The sequence below is a fragment of the Citrus sinensis genome, chromosome 9, assembly GCF_022201045.2.
Source record: "Citrus sinensis cultivar Valencia sweet orange chromosome 9, DVS_A1.0, whole genome shotgun sequence".
In the NCBI taxonomy this organism is placed as follows: Eukaryota; Viridiplantae; Streptophyta; class Magnoliopsida; order Sapindales; family Rutaceae; genus Citrus; species Citrus sinensis.
The window spans coordinates 27,045,117-27,067,025 of NC_068564.1; the positions used below are offsets into that span (position 1 = coordinate 27,045,117).

Consider the following 21,909-nt stretch of genomic DNA (forward strand, 5'->3'; position numbering starts at 1 on the left):
TTCAGTTTATACGTTTATCGCTGCCCCTTCTTATCGATATTGTGGGTTTTTCATTGATTTGCTTCTTCCACCACCTTTTTCTTTTCCTTATATATTGTCTTTGTACCAAAAAAACACGTGTTGCTGGATTTAAAATCAATAGCGGAAAGCACTTTTGGGGTATAATATAGCTCCTACAAAGGCAAGAACTTTCTTTTCAATTGCGCAATCAGAAAGCAAGCCAGCGCGGTCTTGATAACAATGTAGTAGTTAATCAGACAAGCAATGACTGACTTTTTAAGCCTTTTAGGTATGGCTATCAGCCATATAATGATAATTTAGCCAAAGAAGAAAAATATACAAGGGTTAGCTTAGCTTTCTTATCTTCTACAATTAGTGTATGGGATACATAAAATTTGACAAAGACACCGACGTCCACATTCTGTTGGTTTCTAGTAAATAATGAAAAGCCAATCACCATCAATCAATTAGAAAATCTCCACGCCGTGTTGAATAAAATAAGCTTTGAAACTATTCTTGGTTTCATAAGGATTATAATAACTTAATGTTTCTCGGTAATCTACACTTCATGTCCCTATTAGCTTTTGTCCTGTCATCATGTGAAGCAGCTACCAGACCTCTATGAATCATTTCTAATGACCTGTTTGGCCCTCAACAGAGTTGATGCCTTAGGGCCTGAAAATGACCCTTCTTTTAAAAATATTAAGAACAATAATAATACATCAGTTGCTGCCATTGCCTATCATCTCTGCAGAAAATATTAACACTTGTTGAACTAGGGAAAATAATGAATTCTTTATATTATCGTGAAGACTACTCAAGAGAGTCAGCAGTATTATACTGATTATGCTGCCATTGCCAATCTATTCAACTATTTTGCTTTTAACAAGGATACATCAGGGGAGGAAAAATATTACGAGGGATGAATACAATACCTCATCTATGAATTTGAACAAGTCCTGGTACTATCCGACGCATAAGGCTTTTGAGGCTCTGGGAGGTTTTTGACATACATGTCGTGCACCATTTTTATGTAATCATCAAGCTTGTCAGCTGTCCAGTCACTGGTACTTATCGGAGGAAGGTACTTTACAGTTATAGGTACTGGCCGAATATGTAAGCTGCCCTTCCTCCATGCTCGATGGGTACCGGATAGGACAATTGGAACTATTGGGAGGCGGGATTGCAACGCCATATGAACAAAACCCTGAATTTGGAAACCACAAGAAGAAAATGCAATGAAAATGCTTCTTGTATCACGCATTAACAAGTGGATTGAAAAAGAAAGATCTAGCATACAACAATATACTGAGGCAAGTGTACAGAGAAGTAGCTTGGTAAAGACTGACAGATCATACAAAATAATCATCTAATGTAGTTTAGTGAGTTGTGGAAAATTAAAATTTTCCCAGTGTACATTTAAAGTCAAGCCATGCTCCTAAAGTGGATGATCCTAGAAACATTGGCAATATGCTAAAGAAAGCACTTAATACAAAACCAGCCAAAGATGCCCTGAAATCGAGGCCTATTAATTAAATAGCTAATGTTTTAATCATCATTTGCTGTAACAACTTATTATGCATTTCCAGGCATGTGCAAAGTAGGAAAATACCTTTTTGAAGGGAAGCAGTCTTCCATTTTGGGACCTGGTGCCCTCAGGAAATATGATCAAAGACAGATTGTCTTTCACAATAGCATGAGCCGCCTGAACATTCGCATAATCAATAGTTAAGAATACAGGGGGAAAAAAATGCCCAGATTGATACCGCAGGGCAGAGAAAATGATACCTCTTTCAAAGACTGGATGGCTGCACTCGGGTTGGAGCGATCTATGCGGATATGTTTGGCCAAAACATAAAGTTGCCCAAATAGAGGATACCATATGATCTGTGAAAAATAAAATTCTCATTCATTACTCAAAACTCGAGATTCACAATCAATTTTACCTTGTGTACTTAAAGAACTAACATCAGCCATCAACATTAATATGATTACAATTTGCAAGGCAACAACTCACCGTGTTGATTTCAAGAACATAAACCCACAAATGCATCAATGAAGTCAATCAGTCCAGAGGCGTTCAGAAATCACACAAACTGAAAGCCAAAATTAGATTCAAGGTTAATTCTTAAAGGATTAACTCATACCTCTTTCTTTGCAATGCCAACAGTGCCCGTTGGAGTCAACCACATTAGGAGAAAGATGTCGATAGGAGACGCATGATTGCTTATATATATCGCCCTTTTATCAGCGAATTCAGTACCCTCAATTTTTACTGGATTCCCTAATATCCACATCTGCAATCAATATGTAGAGAAAGAAGCTGCCTCAACATCAAACTAGATAAAAAGGAAAAACTGAACAGTTAAAAAATAATTATGGTGACTGCTGCATTAGTCTATAAGTCTTTAAACCTACTCAACAATAGTCAAAGGGAAAAAATATCAATAAATTAACATAATCCTCAAATTAAAACTCAGCTTACCAATAATCTCCCAGTAACATGGCCATAAATATTGCCCTGCCGAATCCTCTGATAGGGCCACGGTAGGAGCAAAAGCATGACGATTGCCCAGACGAATGTTGTAACCATCATTGTAACGAAACATGTAACAATTCTCACATAAGATATCAACACAGAGATAAATCCATCATCATCAACATATTGATCAGTTTCGGCTTTTGGCCTAAATCCCGCTTCTTGTTTCACTGAAACTCTCGGTGGCTCTTTCACGTTTGGTTGTTCACAACTGGTATCAAGAAAGCTCTCAAATCTTCTGTTCCTCATAAAAGAAGCACCTCCGGTGTTATCCATTCAGTCAACAACAGCCGAAGTCTACACAAGTTTTTTTTTTTTGGGTAAAACAAGATCGTTCCTTCCCCTGACAAAAGCAATAACAGAGCAAATGAAGTCAATATTAATGACTTGAACCAATCAACAAAAGCGACAACATAATGTTTGGTTGCTAACAAGTAACACACTGAAAATTAAAAAAAAAAAAAAGTAATAATTTTTTTGAAAATTTTTGACCAACCCATCAATCTTTTCAGTGACATAGACAATTCTTTCAAGAAAAGTTATCACCTTGAGTTCAAGAATTTTCCTGGGAAAATCTCTGAGAAAGTTCAGGAAGCAGATAAAAGTGTAGAGACTGGAAGAGTCGGAAGCAAAGACAGGAAGAGAAGACAAGTCAACACAAAATTATAAAAATAAATGGAACAATGCGAGAACAACTTGTGGCGCTAAGCAATTTGTTCGTAATACAGATAGCTGGATTGTTGGAAAAAAAAAAAAAAATGTCGTGTGTCTTTTTAGAAAGACGTATGATGTTGGTTTTTGAAATGCCGTTTCGCCTTTTGTTTTTTCAATTTTTTTAATTTTATTAATTTTTATTTTTCGTGACAACTGACAAGTGTTTTTAGTTAGATTGTGGAGGCCTGTAAAAAATAAAATAAAAAAACACAGAATCTCTTTTTTAATATTGAAATTTAAAAAAAAATTGTCAGAAGATTTGTGGCATTTAATAATCAACGATATTCCATTTGCGGATTTTGTGATTTGTTTTTATTTGTTTGTGGATTAGATTACCATATTTTTTAAATTTAAAAAAAAAATCAATTGGCAACATAGGCGGATCCTAGTTTTGGAGAAACAACTAAAACATTTTTATTTGTAATAATAAAAGAAACGAGTGAATATTGCTAAGCACGTTGGCGGTATAATTTGCTTTTTTTTAATAAAAATTATTTGGTGGCATTATTTTTAATTTCAAGGAATTTTATTTTTCAAATTTAGCATGAGCAAGGCCAGCAGTGACGTACCTACCGGCTTTAATAATTTTAATGATAATGCAAATCTTTAAGACCAATCCTTGTCAGAACATTCTAGAGAGAGAAATAATTATGTGTTTTTTTTTTTAAATGTTATGTATATAATCAAAGTCAAATATAATAGAGAATGAAATGTATAATTAACTCAACATATTCAAATTTAATATAATTAAAGTTTATTAAATTAAATAATCAATTGAAGAATTATTAGCAAATAATGCATATTTTGAAATAGGAAAATAATAGTAATTTAAAAAAAAGGGTTATTGATTTCATTATAATTATTTTTTCGGCCGGAAGATAAATATTGTAAACGGTAAGGGTGTCACTTTAAAAAAAAAATAAAGAAGGAATAGGAAAATTAATTTTGTAGCACGAAAAAGCAACAAAAAAGTAAACACTATTACACAAAGATGTGAACTAATTTTGACAATTAAACACATGCCACAAAAACTAAAAGTAAAAAACTAACGTGATAAACGACGCTGGCCCGCCACTAAAAGTTGACGGCATCTATGAGTGTTTTCCTTTTGGTGAAATAATAAGTTTAGGCTATGGCTACGGTGGGGTTCACTTACTATGGAATACGAAACTCAATCATACACGTAAAATAATAAATAATATAAAATTTATTATAATTTATTTTTTATTATTTATCATTTTACATGTGTAATTGAGATTCGTGCTCTATTATAGATGAACTCCAACATGGTCGAACCCATATGTTTATCATGAGAGTAATATAAAGAAATATTTCTTATCAATAAATAAATAAGGAAATATTTTAAATGAGGCTCACTAATTTAATTTGGAACTACAATAAGTCCAAATTATAAGACAAATAATGATATTCACACATAACTAGCACACGAAATTAACACAAAGGCATGTTTTATTGTGTTTGATGTTGTCAGGTACCACGCAATTACTCACTAGCACCAAACCAATACACCTAAAAGTCAATTTCTCAATTATTACATAATTAAGTGGGAGTAGGTATTTGTTAAGATGCAAAAAATTTAATTTGAGAGCTGGATTAGATATTTCTCGAGATGCAACAAATTTAATTTGTACTTATTTTTTTAATAATTTTCTGTCATATGAAAATTTAATTGATGAGTTGAAGAAAGTCAATAGATAATAATCAACATTAATAACAACATAATGTTTAGTTGCTAACAAGCACCAAAATTCAAAATAAAAAAACCAACCTCAAGTAATTTTTTTTTTTTACCCACCAATATTTTTAGTGAAAAAAATTTTAATTTTTTTGTGTTAAATACTTATTGGGAGAGTTTTGCCGTCCTAGTAGTCCTGCCTAGTTTAAATCTAAATTAGTTGGAGATCAATATAATATTCGAATACCAAATAATTTAATAAATAAATAAATAACTTTAATTCTTTATTACCTTGAGTCATAAAGAGATGTGCTGTGATGGAAAGGCAATCTCTTTGGAGTCTCAAAGCGGATAAGTGTGCTGAGAATGAAAAGCGAAGGCAAGAAGGGGAGACAAAACAAGAGAAAACAACATGAATACAAGACAAACGAGAGAAGAATTTGCGTCGCCAAGGCAAATTGCCTACAGAATTGTTGAAAGAATTGTCACGTGGCTTTTAGTTTTAGGCATGGCATTGGTTTCGTAGTTTTGTATTTTATTTATTTTATTATTTTATTGGGGTGACAAGTGTTTTAGTTGTAATTGTCAATTGTGGTGTGGGGTGGGGCCAGGACCCAAAAAGGAAAAAAAAGAAAATTCTCCTTTTTAATTAACATCGAAATTGAAAAATTCGCTCATAGACTCATACAGAGAGGATTTGGTAGGTAAACACATTATACACCTCAAGGGCATTCCATAGATGGATTTAGGGATTTGTTTTTCAGAAGTGCTTTCGAAGAAGCAACTTTTGTCATTTGTCTATTCGCAAGTTATTTATAAAAGTATTTGAAAAAAAAAATAGTTGGATAATGCAATTTTTATAATATAAAAAATCAATAGAAAACAATAACTTTTAAGAAATAACTAAAAAAAATTGTGATGATAAAAGATAAACAAATGACTAATTTATTTTCAAATAAATTGTGTACACTTATTGACAACAAACAAAACAAGCACTCAATTTCATTCATTGTTACATACTTGCAGTAACATATTGATGATGATGGAGGAGGGGAAGTTTATGTAACATAGGTATTGACTCATCCAACATAATTCTTATCACCGAAATCCACGGTTTTCTTGTTACCTACAACCAAGGGCAGAGCTCAGAGGAAAACTCTCCGATGGTCAAATTTAAACTTATAATTCTTAAGTTCTTAAAAATAATAAGTTACTACCCAACTAAATCATCCAAAATAAGATATAAAAAAAAATTACTTAGGCTATTATTTAATAATGTCAATAATTTATGAAAAAAGAAAAGAAAAGAAATTGCATTTATAATTTATGATTGAAAATAATTAAAAAGTAAAAAAGACACCCCCGCCCATACAAAATCATCCAAAAATAATAAAAGTCTGTATTGACTTTTCACACTAATTTTTCATATTTTGTTTAGCAGCCCCAATTTTTTTTTTTTCAAAACTCTACAGGCGTCGCTGCACCCTTCAGTCCTACATACTCTCGGCCTCTGCGTATGATGATGTTTAGAATATGCTTGCTGTTATCTTGACCGACATGACCGATATGCATCACTATAAACACGTATACTTTTAGATTGTTAGGTTTACTTATTTTTTATCAGAGGAGGTGAGAGTAAAGTTAATTACTACTCCTTTGCGATATTAAAATATTATATTATAACAAGCATTAAAATATACTTTCAATTAGGTTATAAAATGTCACTTATCCTTTAGTGCATAGGGGAAAAATAATTGCTTTTTATCAATAAATTGTTTCTAGCATAGGTATTGGTTCATTTAACATAATTCTTATCACCAGAAATCTACAACTTTCTTGTTATTATTACCATAATAGTATTTAAAATATGTTTACCGTTCCTTGACCAATGTGACTAATATGCATCACTGCAAACATGTACGTTTTTGTATCATTGGGTTTCATTAATTTCTAAGAAAGAAATGAAATTCTAACTATGCAACTTCATGAATTGGGTAATAAAAAAAATCTACTAAAATTACTATACAATTTAAATTGTTGCTTTAAGAAATACGAATAACAAAAAATTTAACAAAGTATAAATTTAAAAGGAGTAAGGGAGAAGAAAATAAACATGTGGATTTTTATGTGGTTCGGCAAACCCATCTACGTCCACGTCTTCAAGCAAATTATGCTTGAGAATTTTACTATCCAAACTTTCTAAAACTTCAAGTTCTTACAATTAACTTCTAAGATATCAATAAATATTTTTACAAATAGTGTTTTACTCACACACACATTTCCTCAAGTGTATGTAGATTAGGAAAATAAAAGGTCAAGATTAGTTGTATGAACAAGTTTTAACTTAAATGAGATTGACAAGTTGTTAGATTTGGATTTTTATAGTTTAAAGAATCAAACTAGTCACTATTAACTTTCCGAAAATTTGTTGGATCGTTGTTAAAATAAGGCGGTTAGCTGCTATACTGTTGTAACAAGTTACGTTATAAAAATCAAATTTGAAATTTTGTCTAAGCAATTTGCTGCTAGATTTAGCTGGCTAGCAGCTACCTTTTTGTACATCGGGCAGTTAGCTGTTACTGTTCTAAAATTTATAGTTTTACCTTAAAACTTTTAGAAATTATATTATGGATAAAAGTGTCTTAAAATTTTACAAATAGGTCCACCTCCAAAATTTAAAACAACATTTTATTGATATCAAAATTTTCAAAATCTTTCATATTAGTCCATTATTTTGAAAAAAAAACCAATTTCATAAAATTATTTGTCTTGTAACTATAAAGCCTTTAGTTTATGAAAAATGGTGATTTATTAAACAAAATTATGAGCTTTTAAAATGTTAAATCATGCATACATTAAATCATACCGGCTTTACAAGAATTATAGCAGTGGAGATCACTTTGAGCTAGTCCTCTTAACATTCGTCTTCATCGTGCCGTTGTCCATTGCTTGTTTTGAGCTTGATATCATTTGAATGAATTTTGTCCTTTAAGAACTAGTGAGGCTGTGAAATAAACATTTAGTATTTTACCCTTATGTGGTTTGTTATCATCAAAATTATGGTTTGTTCAACCCTTTACGCTAATAAGAAAAAAGAAGAGCATCACTGAAAATAAGTAGAGGATAATTGATTTTAAATATTTTATTTTTCAGGAATATTATTTCTATTTTTTGAACTTAATTAATTTTAGATTGATGTAAAATATAACTAGTAAATTATTAATTTTATCAAACGACTATAAATTTGATTAATGACATAAATATCTTTGAGCAGCTCATGAGTAGGCATGCCAAGCCCAAGCCCGAGCTCGATAAAAGCCCGATTGTTTTACTTCGGGTAGGGTCAAGCCCAACCCTAATTGGGTTAGGGAAAGCCCGAGCCCGACCAAATATTTTATTAATTTTTAATATTTAAATAGTTTAAATTTACCTCCCCTAATATATTAAAATATAAAAACTTTAAAATTATTTAAAGTAAAAATAATCATAAGAATTACTTTAATCAATGTCTCAACGATAAAATTATATAAATAATTAAACTTAAATAAAAAATCATGTCTTATTCAAATAAAAACACACATTTTTTTTTATTATTGAGTGGTCATGTTGGGTCGGCTAAAGCCCAAATCTTGATCCGAACTTGATCGGGATTTGATTTTTAAGCTCGAGCGCGAATTTTAACCCTTAAATTCGAGTCAAACTCAAAAATTTCAGGTCGGATCAATCATGTCAAAATTCAGATCGAGTTTTTTTGCCATCCCTAATTATGGGAATGAGCACTGTAAAAATACAGATCATTCAAAAAAATATATGATAAGAGAGTCGAGCTCTTTAAGAGTAATTTTCTAACTACTTTAAATTTTATTTTGTACATTATACAAATTTGACTTTTAAGTTAAAACAAGTAGTGCTGGTAATAAGGGTTTCTTGAAAAGTTTTAACTATTTTTTATGATAAAAGAAAATAAGCAAAAGATTGATGACATTAATGTAAAAAGAGAAATTATCATTAAACCTCTCGTTCAATGAACGTATTCTAATATTACCCACTCAACGTGTGAAGTTTTTTTTATTGAAGGACTGATATGTGATAGCTGCTTAAGCGGGCAAATAGGAGAGTTTGTCTCCTTACCACCACCTCAATTGTTTTCTATTCTAAGGCCTGCGTTTCAGCTTGATTTGTTTAATCTCTTCATCATCGAAGGCATTGCTGCCCTTGCTGTTTTATATTACAAGGTACTGCCTTTCTCATGACCTTTAAAATTCAAATTTTTGTAAACTTGATATTCTCATTGTTCTTATAATTTGTTTGTATAGTTTTGGACTGCTTGGTTACTGGGAAAATGGATAAATTTGAAAGAAAATGAAATTCTGGGTCTTTTTATTTTGTGGGTGCCCTTGTTTTGGTTTACGGGAATTGGAAAAAGTCAACCATTTTGAGTGAAATGGTAATGTCAGGTTCAGTGGGGAGATTTTTTATTTTATGTTATTTAAGTAGATAAAGAATGAATGAATGACTGAAATTGGATACTCTATTGTTGTTTTGTTGGTATGTATTTATAGACCGATGCATATGATGTCATGTCTTTTGGATGTTGCTTTATAACAGTAACATTTTTCTGAATGCGTTTTCATCTGACGCAGGTCTTGGTTTTGGCACATAGAAAGGAATTGGTTTAGATGCTTCTTTTTAGGAAGTGAAGGAAACAAAAGGGTGAAGTCATTTTAGGTGCTTTGTTCTTGGTTTGTGTTATAATGGTTGTTTTGGTAGATATAAGCTCCTTTTAGATTGAATTTTTTTTTTAAAGCACTCAGGGTAAATTAAAATGAGTGTGGTGGGATTTGATATTGGAAACGAGAACTGTGTTATTGCCACAGTGAAGCATCGGGGTGTTGATGTGTTGTTGAATGAGGAATCAAATCGTGAAACCCCCAGTATTGTATGTTTTGGGGAGAAGCAAAGGTTTATTGGGGCTGCTGGCTATGCTTCTGCAATGATGCATCCAAAATCAACAGTATCTCAAGTGAAGAGACTTATTGGTAGGAGATACGGTGACCCTGTTGTTCAAAAGGATCTGATGGTGTTACCATTTGAATCTTGTGAAAGTCCAGATGGTGGCATTAGCATTAAATTGAAATACTTGGGTGAGACACATACATTTTGCCCTGTTCAGGTTATGGGGATGCTCTTTTCACATTTGAAAGATGTTGCGGAGAAAAATTTGGAAATGCCTGTCGTAGACTGTGTGATTGGGGTTCCATCATACTTTACAGATTTGCAGAGACGAGAGTATTTGAATGCTGCTTCTATTGCTGGATTGAGGCCTTTGAGATTGATACATGACTGCACTGCAACTGCACTTGGTTACGGAATTTATAAAACAGATTTTGCTAATGGAGGAAAATCCTATATTGCATTTGTTGATATTGGTCATTCTGATACTCAGGTCTCCATTGTATCGTTTGAAGCTGGGCATATGAAGGTTCTGTCACATGCTTTTGATAGCAGTTTGGGAGGCAGAGACTTTGATGATGTGTTGTTTGGTTATTTTGCAGCAAAGTTCAAGGAGCAGTACAAGATAAATGTTTACTCCAATGTCAGGGCCTGCATTAGGTTAAGGGCAGCATGTGAGAAGTTGAAGAAGGTTCTTAGTGCAAATGCAGAGGCGCCTTTAAATATTGAGTGTTTGATGGATGAGAAAGATGTTAGAGGTTTCATTAAGAGGGAGGAGTTTGAGGAGCTTGCTTCAGGATTAACAGAGAAGATTGCTATTCCTTGTAGAAAAGCTTTAGCTGATGCAGGGTTGCATGTGGACAAAATCCATTCTGTTGAGATTGTTGGGTCTGGGTCAAGGATACCAGCTATTACTAGATTGTTAACTTCTCTATTTGGGAGAGAACCCAGACGATCGCTGAATGCAAGTGAGTGTGTGGCACGTGGATGTGCTCTCCAGTGTGCAATGCTTAGTCCGGCTTTTCGGGTCAGAGAATATGAGGTATGTGGAAATAAATCTCAGTTCTTGGTTTTTCAGTCAATTGTGTGTGGGTTATTTCTTAGGCCATGGACATGTTAGTTAAATCAAGGACACACTTACTGTTGCAAATTACTTTGTGAAAAACTGAAAATTGCTTTTCTTAAAGCTGAAGAACTATTGACAACTCACTGTGTTGTTTATTTCAAACTTTCTCCAATTATTGACATGAAGAAGGAAAGAAACTGATACATAACAAGAAACTTAATCATTGTTCTTTTGGCTGTGGGGACGCTTACATATATCTGATATTAAGAGAAATTCTTAAACATTGCCCAGAAAATGTGCAGCCAAATTGAGATAATGCTATACAGTTCTTATTATGAATCAGCACTAGAATTGAAACGACTCCTCTTTTATGCATGTTTTGGTTGATAAAAGAACGAATGTGTGAAGACTTACAGCTAATTCTTTTGTGAAAGAATATAAATAATCCTGTGCTTAGTGCAAGTAATTTCAGAAGAAATTGTTGGCTGCTCAGCCTGAAATCTGATTGTTTTGTCTACTGAAACTGCTTTCATCTTTCCTTATATTTTCTGCTAAATGAAATTTAGAAATTGTTTTTACCCTTCGGCATGTTATTCCCTGTGCAAATGAATGGCTTTTTGGTAACTCCAATTCTTGGTCTTGTGCAGGTTCAAGATTGTAATCCTTACTCCATAGGTATCTCATCAGATGAAGGTCCAATTTGCATAGGATCAAATACAAATGGTGAAGTGTTCCCTAAAGGCCAACCCATTCCATGTGTTAAAGTTTTGACACTTCAGCGGAGCAGTTTGTTCCACTTGGAATTATTCTACACGAATCCAAATGAATTGCCACCTGGCATATCTTCAAAAGTTAGTTGTTTCACTGTAAGTGTACTTTGAAGAGATTTGGAACTGTTTCATTATTTTGTATAGATTAGGCTAAGACATGCAGGAGGTTTTTCAAGTATCAACATTATTCGATTTATATCTGTCATTAATATGTTTTGCTACTTGTAGTTCAGATGTAACTTTTATGAGTGGATTACAGGGTTTCTTAGTTTCTGAGTTATTGCTTATGCAGATTGGCCCTTTCCAAGGCTCTAACAGTGAAAATGCAAAGGTTAAAGTTACAGTTAAATTAAATCTCCACGGTATTGTCAGTGTTGAGTCGGCTTGGGTAAGTAAGAAGTCTCATTTTCATCTGTCAACTTGCTATGTTTTTCATTTTCTTGGAGCTTTTACTATGTGATATAATTTATTACTTTTCAGTTGATAGAAGGTCATGGAGATGATCCAGTTACAAAGCACAATGCTCGCTCAAAAATGGACAAAATGGAGTCCGAAGGTGTTTCTATTGATTCCTCAACAACGGTTGAAGATGTGCAAGATAGTGCCTCCGTACAGTCCAAATCGTCTCATTCTTCGGTAAATTTCTTGCCAATCTCCTTTTTCTTGTGCATGGATCTGATATCTCATTACTTGATTTCTACCTTTCTTTATGTAATGGGAACAGGAGACAGTTCTGTTTATCTAATGATTCCAACCTTAAATTTGGAAACATAAGAATATTTTCCCATAATTTATTTTTGGTTGCTGAGAAATTCTTAGTGGTAGAATTTATTTTTGCAGAATCTTAGGGAACAACGCATTCAAGTAGATGTAAAAGTTTCTTCACTGTGTTTCATGCAGGCTGTTAGTGTGGTAAGAGATAAAGCTGGCAGGAGGCTTGATATATCAATCAGTGAGACTATATATGGTGGGATGACCAAACCTGAGCTTGCACTGGCTCAAGAGACAGAAAATCTGTTGGCCCAACAGGACATAACTATGGAACAGACTAAAGACAAGAAAAATGCGTTGGAATCATACGTCTATGAGATGCGAAATAAGGTAAAAATCGACATTTCAAAAATACAGATTGTCATCATCCCAAGATATAAAGAAATTACAAAGTTTTTGACTCAATTTGCTCTATTGTGTAGTAAAACCTATTTGATTTTCAGATGCACTCAAGGATTGCAGTACATTTCTGATGCATCTAGAACTCAGTACTAGTATTATGGTGTGATATTGGAATATATGATGCATTTAAAAGAAGTATATGATGCACAGCCAGCTGGCTATGTAATTACACTTCATCACTCTCATATTTTCAGTTAATAACAATTTAAATTTTCATTATGTTTGCTGGAGATGTGAAAAATTTACAATTAAGAATCATGCTGTGGAGACATTGCGAGATTTCAACTTTTAATAATATGAAAAATATAAAAATTTAGAATCTTGACTTTAGTTAAACTTGTTAAATTTTTTGTTATTAGTTTCATGTATTTGTACAAGTACTGGCTTCTGAAACCATAATGTATTGGTGAATAGCTTTTTAGCACGTATCGAAGCTTTGCATCAGATCAGGAGAGAGAAGGCATATCCAGGAGCCTTCAGGAGACAGAGGAGTGGCTTTACGACGACGGTGATGATGAAACTGCAAACACTTACGCCTCAAAACTGGAGGATCTCAAGAAAGTGAGTTTCACTTTTCTGGCTCTCAAGTTTTACCTTTAATATATATTGTTTTTTAATTTTATGTTCCAATGCTTTTTTCTAGTTGGTGGATCCAATTGAAAATCGATATAAAGATGGAGAAGCACGAGCACAAGCTACAAGAGATTTGTTACAATGCATCGTAGAGTATCGGACGGCTGTTGGTTCTCTTCCACCCGAGGAGCAAGATTTTGTACGATAACCATTCTGTCATTGTGAAAACTGTATAACTCAATTCTGTCATCGTGAAGACTATATAACTCAATTCTTGGTAATTTCTTTAATGATTTCATTTTCCATGTTCAGATCATTAGCGAGTGCTACAAAGCAGAGCAGTGGCTCAGGGAGATAGCCCAACAACAAGATTCGTTGCCAAAGAACACTGACCCGATCTTATGGTCAGGTGACATCAAGAGAAGAACAGAGGACCTGAAATTGTACTAGTCTTGTGCTTTTAATTTTCATTTTAGAAAATTCATGATTTTATTGTTCTATTATAGCTCAGCAAAAGTAAAAACTGACAACTTTCATCAATGCCTATGCCCATTGAGTATATGATATCTGATTGTCCAATTCACTAATTTTCAAGAACAAATTAGTTCTTGTAATTATTTACATATCATATCTACAGGTAGGAGATTAGGAAAAGCGTCATATATCATTGTCAAAATATAAAGGGACATTATATACTGCCAGCTCATTTTGTTATTTTCATTTGCCTTGATCTGACACTCCCTTATTATCCATCTTAATTCTGGCTCCCATCCTTTGCAGTCTTTAATTTGTCACTGTACTTATGGCTCCATCACCATTTTTAATGGCTTTCTTCTCATTGTCCTTCTTTAGACTAATATATCCTTTAGAGACATTATTTCGTGCATTGCACCCAGTATGCATTCACCACTGTTTGCTTTCAATGATCCTTATTTTAATCTAAGCATTGCACCCAGTATGCATTCACCACTGTTTGCTTTCAATGATCCTTATTTTAATCTAAAGGATTGGCTGATATTTGTTTATGTATTTCAGGAAGTGCCAGCATTTATTGAAAGGTGAGACTCCAGATGCCTAGGTTTCCGAACAGCAAGGATAGTTTCAAGGTGTAGATGGGATTCTTCGAGAGTGGCTTTACCCCAGAAGCTGTTATTTAGCATACCCTACTGACAACTGTCGAGACTGTTAGCCATACAAAATTGCATATACTTATATTATATATATTTTTTGGCAGCTAAGGGGAAAATACACTAATATTTTGTGGCTTTTACTGTCCTCATATATAGATGTTGAAGATGTTATTACATAGGATATAGTTGTAGAAAAAAAGCATTGTATTTAAGTGAGAATATGCTAATACCGATTATAGTGGAGTTGTTTTGATTCTATACACTCACTACAAGAGCAGCATGCTTTTACTTTTCGGTTTGTTGTATCTTTGAAATTCGATCAATTTTGCAAATGTGTCCTTGCTAATGCAATGTTAACAAATTTGATTAATTTTTTGAAACATTTTGAATTTTTGTTCTTCATTTCTTACTGGGATTGCAAAATTGGAGTCCTGAAAATGTGTCTTTGAACCTTTGCGAAAGTATAATTCTATAGAGCATCAGGTTTGACACAAGGTTATTTCATCCATGAAGGATTCAATAAAAGAAGGAAAAAGAAAATGAAGGAAGGAGATTCAACAAGAATGCAGATCAAAATTGTCTATTGCAAAAATCAACTGTTATAATACAATGAAGAAATGAAAATTGGATATCTAATATACATGTAGGTATCAACTCTTGGCCCTTTTCCTCTTGCCGCTAGTTTTATTTTTCGACTTTCTAAACCCAGCTCCGTTCTCCTGCCAAAATCAAATGTAGATAATTCATGAGAACAGAAATCCACTGCCAAAATATTAGCATAAGATGTTTTAATAGTTACCTTTCTGTATTGTCTATAAGCGGTTTGACCTGACAGCTCCTGCCCACTTCTTGAGATATAGACCTGCACAGAATCAGCATAAGCTGTAAGTGATCGCAAAGAGATATGCATTGACAAAATAGTCAGAAGCACTGATAATACTGAGACACCATCATAATATCAAAGACCTAAGAAACAACCAGCCGTTGTGGTTTTCTAAAAGCTCATGTCCTTCCTTTTGTTAGAAAGACAGAACTGACATGAGTACATGATTCAGAAAATATGTGGAGTTAATCTATATAATAGTTATTTCCTGCATGCAAAGATCCAAGAAGTAAATGAATACTATCTGCTGATTGACTGAAAAGCAAAATTGCTGATACAATAATCCAGTTACCTTCCTTCCCTCTGGAGATGTATACCAATGACCAGCAGATTGAGTGGTTGCATGAACCCGTCTTTTTCCAGCATCTTTTGGAGCAGTTGAGCTGCTTTTAGGGTCTACCCAACCTTCAGAAGCATTTGATTTCTTTGATTTGTTTCTTCCCCTTGTTGAACTTTTCTTGCTGTTAATTTTCTGAGTGCCTTTTGGTTTAGAAGATTCTCCATTGCTAAATTGGCTCCTGAGATATCAATAAATTCAACACGAGTTCATAATGCAAATGCAGTTATTCACAAACAATAAAAGCCAAAGAAGAAATATCAAGAATTTACATATAGTTAATAACAGGTGCACAAGGCTGCTGGTTCTCTATGCTGGCAACAATGCCTAGTGGGGAAAAGTTGGGCAAGCGGCTGCGAACCAACTTCTGAATTCTTGGATCATCATGAAAAAAGTAACCATGAGATGGAGGAAGAGGACTAGTCGAATCCCAGCATTGCTCAAATATCTCAGAGGTGCTTGCAGTTGCATGACATTCTCTACTGTTACCTAGATATGCATCAATTGAAGCTGCATTCTTGTTCTTGAAAGACTGGAAGTACTCTTCACAGACCTCATCCAGAGCAGGTGTTGGAATGTGAAAGCTCTTCGCTGGACAAAAATCTTTCCATAAATCTTCATTCTGAGGTCTATCCACTAGTACTTTTCTCTTTTGATCGCTTGCAGTCAATCCTAGTCCTTTTGACGGTGGTTCAATTTTATGAGATCCTTTCTTTATATCTTCACTAACATAAGGATGATCTGAATCAGAATCAGAATCAAGTAGCTGAAACCTTCGAAGAGGACTGACAGTTAATTTTGGAAACAACAGTCCGCTGTGGCTTGTCTCCATGCTCGCAGAAGAGGGTGCATCTGAAGCTAGTTCCCTTTTCCTTGTCTTCGATACGCTAGATGATTGGGTGGTTAAAACTCCACATCCACGCAATGGGATCTTTGAACTGCTACACACAGAATTATATTGTGCCGGTTGATGCTCATCTGCTCTTAAAGACAGATAAATTATGTAATAACCATCAAAAATTGAAGAATGCACAAAACAATTGGAAGACCAAAAAAACAAAATTTAGCTCCTAGCCCCTAGCTCGATATGCATAAAATTTAACTTCCCAGTATCAATTTATCAACAGAATTTATAACATTCCTTTTGGAAGCTAATTTACACTCTAAGCAAAAACCTACATAATTGCATTCACAAATCACCATAGACATAGATTAAATACCTCATCTTAAACTTGTAGCAAATAAACACATAAATAAATGAAACCCAGTTTAATAAAATATAAAAATGAATTTTTTTTTTTGTTTTCCATTTTTACCTCTAACAAGCAAATCTTCTTGTGAGGAGAAGTCTTCAATATCATCATCACCATTTCCATCGCACGAACTCCGCTCTAATTCTTGTGTCTTCACCGACGACGACACGGGGTTTGTGAGAGCAGGTGCGGGCCGTACGACTCCTCGTCTGAGGCGCTTAAGGACTCGAGTGGGTTCGGGTCCGGGTTCGGGATCCGAGTCCATGGCTTCCTCCTGCCGGACCTCGTCGGGACTGTTGGCACGGACCCCCGCATTGTCAGAAGAATCATCTTGCCGAGGTGGATCAAAGGTGGATCGGGTGGGGTTCCGGGCCTCCGACTGGGTTTCCAAATCGAGCCCCAGAGAAAACGACGGCGCTTCAAAGTCCGCCATTAGAAGAATTACGCACTCGCATCGACAGAGAGAGGGAGAAATAGATTGATTTTTGTGTATTTTGCGCCAAAATCCAAAAATGGAGCGGGCGGGACGGCCATTTGGAAATTTATTTTATTAAAGCCCAGTTTAACGTTTTAATAATTACGGCAGGATAATAAATAATAATACAAATAATATAAATAAACTGCGACAATAAACGGTGTCGTTTATTAAATAGATTTAACTAGCCATGCAAAATGTTTACAAACAAAAGTAACTTGTTTCATTTCAACTACAAGAGTAACAAAACCAACGTGCATAAAAAGACTGGTTCAAACACGAAAGATGCTTGTAACATTCTCTTACAAAGCAGCTAAATTTATCCCCTCCCCAAGGCCATCCAAGAAATTACCGTACTTGTACCTCCATCTTCTGCTGATAAGCAAAGGGCCTATGAAACACCCAAAACCCACCACAAATCCAAGTGCCGTGCTTGCATACAACATCCAGTCCACTCCTCCGTCGTCGTCATCATCTTCGTTTCCATTTCCATTTTCATCTTCAGGTACCAAAACATTCTTCTCGGTACAATTTGAGAGTGGAGCTCCGCACAGATCATTACCAGTAATAGATGATGCACCAAAGCTTTGCAATTGGGTGCTTGAAGGAATTTTCCCGACCAACTTATTATCGGATAGGTTCAAGTGATTCAGAAATGACAAACTTGACATACTTTGAGGAATCTTACCAGAAATTTGGTTTCCTGAGAGATCGAGTGATTCAATTGATCTCATATTACCAATATTCTCGGGAATTTTTCCGATAAAAGAATTGTGGGACAAATTCAGTGATTGCAATCCCTTAAGATTCGTTACTTCCATTGGTATTTCTCCTGAAAAATTATTCATGGAAATGTCTATGCTTCGTACCAAGTTAAGAATGGAGTTATATTCAACCATAAACCCTTTCATCACAAGTGATATCTCCTCAACAATGTAATCGTTTTCAAATGAAGCATGGTAGATAGCTTTCACCTGATGGTGTGAGCCAATTGTCGCCATAGCTGTAAAGTTATTGATGCATTTTGGTAGACTCCCTGAAAGTCTATTATAAGCAACATCTAAAATTTGTAGAGAACTTAGATGACAAATTTGAATGGGGAAAATACCGTGAAGCTTGTTTGATCGAAGATTGAGGATCCTTAATCTGGAAAATCTTTCTCCCATCCAAGTTGGAATGTTGCCGACAAACTCATTTTCACCCATGTCAAGTGCTACTAATTGTGAACAATTTTCAAATGGCACAGGTATTATTCCAGACAATCTATTGCTACGAAGGTTCAGTGAGCGAAGAGAAGTTAAAGTTCCCATAGAGATTGGAATGCTACCAGTAAACTTATTGTTCCCTAAATTCAGCACACGCAAGTCAGGCCAGTTCATCCAACAATCCGGTATGGTATCCCTCCATAAAAATGATTTTTTGAGAGTCTGAGATATCCAATGCTCTCAGACTGATTGTCCCCATTACATATTAAATGGAAAATAGATCCCGATAAAGCATTATTGGAAAGATCAAGTACTACCATGGAGGATGAAAGAGGCAATGGACGGACAAAATATGGAATTTTACCATAGATTTGGTTGTCAGAGAGATTCAAAGAGCATACTGGTAAATAGAATTCCAAAACCAACGAGGAATAATATCTGATATTCTTGTGTTGGATATATCCAACTTACTCAAATGCTTCTGTGAATGAAGCCACGAAGGAAAGTGAGGCCCTAAATGACATGACCTCAATCGCAATGCTAGGAGTTGAAAAGGTGGAACCCATTTGGAATTGATTTTGAAGTTTACCGAGTTTCCGTTTGCATAAAAAAATGCCAGCTCTGTTAGATTGCCAAAGTGAATCTCAGAAATCATTCCATTCAAGTTGTTATTGGACAAATCTAGATATGTCAAAGATGAAAGTTCTCCTGAAGCTGGAGGAAGTGGACCCGAAACAGAGTTGTCACTTAGAGCAAGAGTGTGCAGATTTTTGAAAAGCCCGAGTTGATTTGTCAATTGACCCGAAATCTTACAACCTCTCAAAAATAGTGATTCTAGTTCAAATGCAGCACACGCGGAGATAATATCTAAGATTTCTGATATATCTTGACCTAATTTGGTGTACGATAGATCCAATGATGTCAACTTACAAAGCCTCACAAATGATATTGGAAATTTCCCACCAAGTTCATTGAAAGAAAGGTCGAGTGTCTTGATAAAAGTCAAGTTTTCTAGACCAATGGATGAAATTGTACCTTGCAATCTATTATATCCGAGAGAAAGGTACTCAAGATCATCAAAGTTAGAGAAGCAGTCAGAAATTGTGGAATTGAATTGGTTGTAAGATAAATCAAGATATCTAAGAGATGTCAAGTTTTTAAATCCATCAGGGATTGGACCTCTAAATATGTTAGAGCTTAGATCCAGAAAGACTAGGTCACTGAGACCAAAAACCCAGCTAGGAATGGAAGTTTTGCCAAAAAGGTTGCCGGAAAGATCAAGCGCGTTTAGAGACGAAAAATTTGCAGAGGCAAGTGGAGCAAAGTGATGAAGTTTGCAGGAGAACAGCTTTAATACTTTTAAAGAAGGGAGTGAGTTTATTACCAGCAACCAATCGGAGGCTTTAATGAGGTCTACATCACTCGTATCGAGATGCTCTAGCAAGGAAGGACCAGCTAGCCATGAAATATCTTCAACGCGCAACTCATAATAACTCCCACTAAGATCAAGATGCATCAAATTTGAGAGATTACCGAGTTGGTGAGGAATCCATCCGGCAAATCCATCACCAGAGAGATTGAGGTATCTTAGATTGTCCATTGAACCAATATACTCAGGAATTTGAATTCCCTGAAAATCATTGCCGCTTAAGTCCAAGAGATTCAAATGCTTTAAATCGACCAAAGCGGGATTTATCTTACCACCCAGCTCTGACCTTTCAAGGTTGAGCTCAAGGACGTGGCCAGTGATGTTGTTACAAACAAAACCACCCCATTCACAACAATCTACATCACCAATCCAAGAGGCAAGATGGTTTGAAGGATCTTTGAAATCTTGCTTCAACTTTATAAGCGCTACCCTCTCACTTTCTAAGCAACCCATGTAAAAGGTGGCATCGCAGAAGCTAATGTTGCTCATGGTAGCTATAGCAAATAACTCAACCAAAACTAAAGCAACAAGACCAGTCATGCTTGGTTTTGATTGTTGTAAAATAATTTTAAAAGAATGAAATGTACAGAGAGTGTTATCATATATTTATATTGCAGCTATTTACTTTTGTTTCTCTTTTCGGTTGTCTTTCTTTTCATTTCTTTTACAAATTAATTCTTCCGGCTCTATTGAAACTAAAGAGTTAGGTGTGATTTAACCTTTTAGTAAACTATAAATTTTGCTCTAATCTTCCGGTTATTCCAACTATTTTGGTTTTGAATGTATGCATCTTATAGGTTATAGCTTCCCACAAGAATACATAGAGCCGACAGTGGCAAGTTGGTAGCATCTTACACTTTTATTTGAATATTACTCTGGCCGGCCCTAGCTTTTAGGCAATTTAAGCTTGTTTGCTATTGAGGTGCTATAGCTTAAAGTTACAATTATTGTAGAAAAAAATTATAATTATGAAATAAAAACTATTAGTGTATAGTAAGTATGACTATTAAATAATAATTTTGACAAAAATAGTAATAATATTAGACTTTCAACATAGAAGTAATGAATCGTATCAACTTAGCTTATAAGTCACAATAATTAGTATTTATCAAACATTTTAACTATATAATCTCAATATCAAACGAGGTCTTAGCCGGCTCTATGCCCTCTATCCTAGTTAGGTGCCTAGGTCCCCACTATTCCAGAAAGACCTCACAGAAGTATTATCTGGGGTTTTTAATTAAATACCCTTTAATAGTTTCAAAATTATTGAAATACCCCCTCCCTTTTTAGTTTTCATGGATACCCTAACAAATGTGAGTAAAGTCGGAAATACCCTTAATGAATGCATCAAATTCACTCAATGAATTGTCTTTATATTTCTTTCCTAATTTCTTTCACCCAACTCTATTTTTGCTGCCGATTCTTTCAAAATCTCTTAGAATCTCTCAAAATCTCTCATAACTTCTTACACAAATACAATTATGTATTCATTTCTTTAACACCCACTCTTTCTTTAAAGGTGCATTGCTTATTAACAACCCAATAAGGTATGTTAATGTTGTTGGGTTTTAAATTTTTTAATTTTGAGGAAAATTTAGAAATTTTCCTCACATTACAATGTTTTATTTTCACCATTTTTTCTTATATGTAGAAATATATGCAATGTAGGTTGTTTAATTATTTTTTTCAGCAATATAACTTATTTATGGC

The 21,909-nt window shown here is 34.4% G+C and overlaps 4 protein-coding genes across 7 annotated transcripts; 1 reads left to right on the forward strand and 3 right to left on the reverse strand.

The window, feature by feature from the left end:
- Positions 1 to 269: 269 nt before the first annotated feature.
- On the reverse strand, positions 270 to 3,289 carry LOC102618702 (1-acyl-sn-glycerol-3-phosphate acyltransferase). Of its 3 annotated transcripts, none has more exons than XM_025097970.2 (7): positions 3,086 to 3,289; positions 2,486 to 2,882; positions 2,148 to 2,297; positions 1,789 to 1,887; positions 1,613 to 1,705; positions 936 to 1,207; positions 270 to 687 (listed from the first exon to the last, which is right to left on the reverse strand). In XM_025097970.2, exons 2-6 carry the CDS (start codon positions 2,813 to 2,815, stop codon positions 941 to 943), a joined length of 939 nt encoding a protein of 312 aa, XP_024953738.1. In that variant the 5' UTR covers positions 2,816 to 2,882; positions 3,086 to 3,289; the 3' UTR covers positions 270 to 687; positions 936 to 940. The 3 variants fall into 3 exon arrangements, with proteins under 3 accessions (XP_024953738.1, XP_024953736.1, XP_024953737.1); XM_025097968.2 differs by having other exon boundaries at positions 270 to 690; XM_025097969.2 differs by having other exon boundaries at positions 270 to 748.
- Positions 3,290 to 9,016: 5,727 nt separating this feature from the next.
- On the forward strand, positions 9,017 to 14,880 carry LOC102619001 (heat shock 70 kDa protein 16). 2 transcript variants are annotated; one of them, XM_006475118.4, is made up of 10 exons: positions 9,017 to 9,184; positions 9,593 to 10,944; positions 11,616 to 11,834; positions 12,031 to 12,126; positions 12,219 to 12,374; positions 12,639 to 12,839; positions 13,326 to 13,472; positions 13,555 to 13,683; positions 13,797 to 13,927; positions 14,520 to 14,880. In XM_006475118.4, exons 2-10 carry the CDS (start codon positions 9,775 to 9,777, stop codon positions 14,560 to 14,562), a joined length of 2,292 nt encoding a protein of 763 aa, XP_006475181.1. In that variant the 5' UTR covers positions 9,017 to 9,184; positions 9,593 to 9,774; the 3' UTR covers positions 14,563 to 14,880. The 2 variants fall into 2 exon arrangements, with proteins under 2 accessions (XP_006475181.1, XP_052289827.1); XM_052433867.1 differs by lacking the exon at positions 14,520 to 14,880 and having other exon boundaries at positions 13,555 to 13,714; positions 13,797 to 13,933.
- A 287-nt stretch (positions 14,881 to 15,167) lies between these two features.
- On the reverse strand, positions 15,168 to 17,650 carry LOC102619494 (uncharacterized). Its single transcript, XM_006475120.4, has 5 exons — positions 17,151 to 17,650; positions 16,107 to 16,812; positions 15,790 to 16,015; positions 15,414 to 15,476; positions 15,168 to 15,333 (listed from the first exon to the last, which is right to left on the reverse strand). Exons 1-5 carry the CDS (start codon positions 17,518 to 17,520, stop codon positions 15,265 to 15,267), a joined length of 1,434 nt encoding a protein of 477 aa, XP_006475183.1. The 5' UTR covers positions 17,521 to 17,650; the 3' UTR covers positions 15,168 to 15,264.
- A 1,505-nt stretch (positions 17,651 to 19,155) lies between these two features.
- LOC107176535 (receptor-like protein EIX1) lies at positions 19,156 to 20,736 on the reverse strand. Its single transcript, XM_015529250.1, has one exon. It carries the CDS (start codon positions 20,734 to 20,736, stop codon positions 19,156 to 19,158), a length of 1,581 nt encoding a protein of 526 aa, XP_015384736.1.
- Positions 20,737 to 21,909: the final 1,173 nt, after the last annotated feature.